Raw genomic sequence first — 6,000 nt, 5'->3', positions numbered from 1 at the left:
ACGTTCATGTAAACACAGTGTTCGGATTCATCAATCGTATTGATTTCATTCCGATTGAACCAAAAGGTGTCCATGTAAACATAGCTATTACAAGCTAACTTACCTCAGGCTTGCTTTCCGACGTGCAGTTCTTTGTTCCCGGGGTGAGGAGGTGAGGAGTTTTCATGCCTGAATTATCATGTAAACATTTACAAATGATGTTTAAAAAAATGTTTTAGTAATTAATTAAAATATTAATGAAGTCTGTATTCTTCCAGGAGGCGCTCAACATAATAACTGTAATAAAACATGGAGAGAATCTTGAACCTAAAAGTGAGAAAACTTTATTGATCAAATGTACAGACGTCCAACAATCAAAGAACACACAATCTCTTAGACCAGTATCTTCTGATATACAGATATAAAAACACTTTGATGTCATTTGCTCAGCTTCTTTCCAGAGTGGATTCTCGTGTCGGTTTATCTTTGATTTTTGTGTGAAACTCTTCCCGCATTGATCACAAGAGTGCGGTTTCTCTCCAGTGTGGATCCTCTGGTGCAGTTTTAAATATTCAGCTCCAATACAAGTCTTCCCACACTCAAAGCACATGTGATTTCTTGTGTATTTTCTGATGTGCTTTTAAACTCGGCAGACGTGAAAAACTCTTTCCACACAAAGAACATGAATGTGGTTTCTCCTATGAATGAACTGTCATGTGTCTCTTCAGGTGTGAAGCCCTCAAAAATGTTTTGCCACATTGATCACATTTGTGCAGTTTCTCTCCAGTGTGGATGTTCATGTGTCTCTTAAAGGAACCTTTTAGTGTGAAACTCTTTCCACACTGATCACATGTGAACGGTTTCTCTCCAGTGTGGATCCTCATGTGCATCTTAAGGTGGCATTGTTGTGTGAAACTCTTCCCGCACTGATCACAAGAGTGCGGTTTCTCTCCAGTGTGGATCCTCTCGTGCAGTTTTAAATATTTAGCTCTAATAAAAGTCTTCCCACACTCAAAGCACATATGATTTATTACACCAGTGTGTATTTTCTGATGTGCTTGTAAATTCTGCAGATGTGAAAAACAGTTTCCACACACAGAACATGAATGTGGTTTCTCCTGTGAATGAACTGTCATGTGTCTCTTCAGGTGTGAAGCCCTCAAAAATGTTTTGCCACATTGATCACATCTGTGCAGTTTCTCTCCAGTGTGGATGTTCATGTGTCTCTTAAAGGAACCTTTTAGTGTGAAACTCTTTTCACACTGATCACATGTGAACGGTTTCTCTCCAGTGTGGATCCTCATGTGCATCTTAAGGTGGCATTGTTGTGTGAAACTCTTCCCGCACTGATCACAAGAGTGCGGTTTCTCTCCAGTGTGGATCCTCTCGTGCAGTTTTAAATATTCAGCTCTAATAAAAGTCTTCCCACACTCAAAGCACATATGATTTATTACACCAGTGTGTATTTTCTGATGTGCTTGTAAATTCTGCAGATGTGAAAAACAGTTTCCACACACAGAACATGAATGTGGTTTCTCCTGTGAATGAACTGTCATGTGGCTCTTCAGGCCTGAAGCCCTCAAAAATGTTTTACCACATTGATCACATTGATGCGGTTTCTCTCCAGTGTGGATGTTCATGTGTGTCTTAAGGTGTCCTTTATATGCAAAACTCTTCCCGCACTGATCACATGTGAACGGTTTCTCTCCAGTGTGGATCCTCATGTGAATCTTAAGGTGTCCTTGTTGTTTAAAATCTTGTCCACACAGATCACATGTGAACGGTTTCTCTCCAGTGTGGATCCTCATGTGAACCTTGAGATTCGGTTTGTGTGTGAAACTCTTTCCGCACTGACTGCAAGTGAAACATTTCTTGTCTCTTCTTTTCAGTAAAGAAATACTTTCAGTCTGTGAGTGAGTTTTAGCTCCAGTTTTGATCTGATGATGTTTCTCCTCCTCTTCACTCTCCACATTCTCCAGCATCACGTCTGAAATTAAAGTAAGAAAGTTACATTTTAATAAATCTTTAAAAAGTGCAATGTAGACAATGAATGGCTACATGAAAATAATCTCAATCCAGTGTGATGTTGACTGCATTCATCAGCCCAGGTACCAAAGTAAAAAAAAAAAAAGTTTATCAGAAACTATAAAAGAGATTTTGATTGATTTATGCTAAAAATCTGCCATTCTCAATATTGTTTAATTTGGGTGTTTTTAAAGTTTATTGCTAAAATAATAAATAGATAGATAAAAAATAAATATGTAAAATATAAGACCTTAAGATCATATTCAGGTTGTTCTCCTGATGTTGACAATCAATGTGAATGTTTATCAAATCTTGTTTCACTAACCATTTGATCAAAACAAGAAAATTAAGGACATTTGAATTTCAGGCCCTAATATGTACCCTGCACATAGAGAGTGTCCGCAATATTATTTATCAATTAAACTGTTTCTTTTCTGTTTCCGTAAATCTGATGAACTGCTTTATTGTTCTTTATTGTTCTTCAGTCTCATTAAAGGTGTTTTATATTTTGTTGACTTGAGTATTAACATTATCCATAAATGGGACAGGGGACAATACTTGACAAATGCATTCACAGCCCGACTATGTTATTAACCTTTAGTACATAAAGTAATACATCCTTTCCATTCAACTTTTGTCCCACAACAATAGAATAACAACAACCAAATAAAAAAATTGTTTAGCTTTTAACACCTTTTACATGATACTGTTTCTTTCATGGCCACAGGTTAAAATAAAATCAGTTGTCATAAAAAAAAAACACAATTTCAGTAAAAAATCATTTCAGTCCTCCTGATGTTCTCCTGTGTTCTTTCCTTATGTGGTCTTCTAGATCGCTACACCTTTATCTGACACTGACATGTATGTGCCACAGCTTTGCAGGTCATGCATTCTGCTTTACACGGATCCCGACCGAGACGAAAAGATGAATTTTCTCTGTAAATCATCTGTGAATTTACATTTGGGCTTTTTTTAACGTTTTTCATGAGCCATGTGCCACTGTTGACCAGCAAGCACTGCACTGTCTCTGGTGCTCTTGTGGTGCTGAGGGGAAAGATTGAGATGCAGTTTGACCAATGTCTGCGTTAATCACATGACCAATGATGGCGTGCGAGAAGGCGGGACCTAGAGCAATGCAAAGACGGCGACTGTAGAGAGCAAAAGCCAAATCCCGGACATTTTGGGCGATCTAGAAATCCCGGCTGGACGCATTTTTTAAGCTCCAAAAAGAGGACATATGGTCACCCTACTTTATCGACAGAAAATGATTCATTGTTATGTAAGGCAGCATATTGTGTTGTCCACAAGATGGACACTTGTAACACTTGTATTAGGACAAATTAAAGTGCCTTTAGCGCTGTTTGAGCCTCTTGATGTACCGTAGTGTTGATACGTGAGCAGTAATAATACTTTAAAATCAATCCTAAATTTAACTGGGAGCCAGTGTAAAGACCTGAAGACTGGTGTGATATGTTCATATTTTCTGGTTCTGCTCAGAATCCTGGCGGCAGCGTTCTGTATGAGCTGACACTGTCTTATGGTCTTTTTGGGAAGGCCAGTGAGGAGTCCATTACAGTAATCCACCCTGCTGGTGATGAAAGCATGAACAAGTTTCTCTAAGTCTTGTCTGGAAACAAAGCATCTAATTCTTGCAAAAATTTTCAGATGATAGTATGCTGATTTAGTTATTGCTTTGACCTGACTACTGAAACTAAGGTCTGACTCTAGTGTCACACCAAGATTCCTCACTTGATGTTTAGTTGTTTGACCCCTAGAGTGAAGGTATGCGTTCACCTTGAGAACTTCATCTTTGTTTCCAAATGCAATGACTTCAGTTTTGTCTTTGTTTAACTGAAGAAAGTTTTGACACATCCAACTGTTGACTTCGTCAATGCACTGGCACAGGGAGTCAGTGGGGCTGTAATCGTTAGGTGATAGGGCTAAGTAGAGCTGTGTGTCGTCTGCATAGCTGTGGTAAGCGATTTGGTTCTTTCTCATTATTTGGCTCATTGGGAGCATGTACAGGTTGAACAGGAGCGGCGCAAGAATTGAGCCTTGAGGGACTCCGCATGTCATGGATGTCCACTCAGACTTATGGTCTCCTATACTCACATAATAACCTCTCCCATCTAAGTATGACCTGAACCATTTTAGGACTATCCCAGAAAGCCCCACCCAGTTTTCCAGCCTGTCCAGAAGTATGTTATGATCGACAGCGTCAAATGCAGCGCTGAGGTCAAGTAGTACCAGCACTGATAATTTGCCTGAATCAGTATTTAAGCGAATATCGTTTATCTTTATGAGCGCTGTCTCTGTGCTGTGTTGCGGTCGGAAACCAGATTGAAAATTGTCAAAGGATCCATTCAAGCTCAAGAATTTGTTCAGCTGATTGAATCAATCAATCAATCAACTTTTATTTGTTAAGCACATTTAAAAACAACACAAGTTGGCCAAAGTGCTGTACAAATTAAAAATTACTCAAACACTCAACAAACAGTACTCACACAAAACACTGGGTAAATATACAACCCCGAGCAGTAACCTGAACCTAGGGGCAATTGTAAGCCACAGCGTAGAGGTGGGTTTTTAGCATAGATTTAAAACATTCTAACGAATCACAGGATCTGATATGCAGAGGAAGAGTATTCCAAAGACGCGGGGCTGCCACAGAAAATGCACGATCTCCTTTGGTTTTTAATCGTGATTTGTGAACATGTAGGAGCAAACTCTGGGATGATCTAAGGGGTCGAGCAGAATAGTGATGCTGTCTCTGTATCAGACGTGCTACATACTCCGGAGCCAGACCATGCAGACCTTTAAAAACCATGGACAGAACTTTATATTGGACTCTAAATTCAACCGCAAGCCAGTGCAAAGAGGCCAGTACCGGAGAAATCCTAGACCATTTCCGTGTGCCTGTCAATAGTCTGGCTGCTGCATTTTGCACCAGTTGCAACCTTGATATCAATTTTCTAGACAATCCTAAGTATAACGAGTTGCAGTAATCCAATCTGGATGAGATAAAAGCATGAATGACAGTTTCCATGTCCTTAAACAATAAAATGCTCTTTAATTTGGCGATGCTCCACAATTGATAAAAGCTACTTTTAACCACAGCATTGACTTGTTTGTCAAATTTCAGCTCTGAGTCAAAAATTACACCAAGGTTTCTTGCTTGGGTGTTAATGGCTAAGGGGTCAAGATGTAAAGTAAGTTGTTTAGCTCTTCCGATTTTGACTCATTGAGCTGCAGAAAATTATCAGCCAACCATGCTCTTATCTTATTCAAACACTCAAACATAGTAGTAATGTTGGAGTCATCATTGCATTTCATGGACACATACAACTGGATATCATCAGCGTAACAATGATAAGATACATTATATTTTTGGCAGATTGATCCCAGGGGGAGCATATACAGGGAAAATAAAACAGGATCAAGACATGAGCCTTGAGGAACGCCTGAGGAAACCGGCTGAGAAGATGATATAGAGTATCCAAGCTCCACTGCAAAAGATCTTCCATCAAAATAGGATGTGAACCACTTCAATGCAAGCCCCCTAATCCCACCCCTCTCCCCAAAACGGTCAAGAAGAACTCCATGATCCACAGTATCAAAAGCCGCGCTAAGGTCAAGAAGAACTAACACCGCACAGTTCCCAGAATCTACAGAGCACAACAAATCATTTATCACTTTAAGTAGCGCAGTCTCTGTGCTGTGTTTAGACCTAAAACCGGATTGAAATATATCAAAAAAATAATAATTATTTTAAAAAAGCTGAAAGTTGATTAAGAACAACCTTCTCCAATAACTTAGCCAGAAAGGGCAATTTAGAAATTGGATGGTAATTGTTCAATACTGACGGGTCTAAACTAGTGCTGCACGATTAATCGTATCGCAATCGCAATCTATTATATGACGCAAAATGCTGCGATTTTATATTAAATAAACAAATTAGCGCTGTTAACGCAATTAACGCATTATCTGTTAATTTTT

General features: G+C 39.1%; 1 protein-coding gene across 2 annotated transcripts in view; it reads right to left on the bottom strand.

The window, feature by feature from the left end:
* Positions 1-302: 302 nt before the first annotated feature.
* The window catches only part of LOC308701441 (uncharacterized protein), a 31,603-nt gene continuing 25,905 nt past the window's right edge, over positions 303-6,000 (bottom strand). For both annotated transcript variants that reach the window (XM_081383742.1, XM_081383743.1), the window contains one exon: positions 303-1,966. In XM_081383742.1, the coding sequence (XP_081239868.1) occupies positions 678-1,966 (1,289 nt within the window). In that variant the 3' untranslated portion in view covers positions 303-677. The remainder of the gene's footprint in view (positions 1,967-6,000) is intronic.

The sequence above is a fragment of the Scardinius erythrophthalmus genome (genome assembly GCF_964197995.2).
Source record: "Scardinius erythrophthalmus genome assembly, chromosome: 14".
NCBI lineage: Eukaryota > Metazoa > Chordata > Actinopteri > Cypriniformes > Leuciscidae > Scardinius > Scardinius erythrophthalmus.
This window is presented reverse-complemented; position numbering and strand designations above follow the sequence as displayed.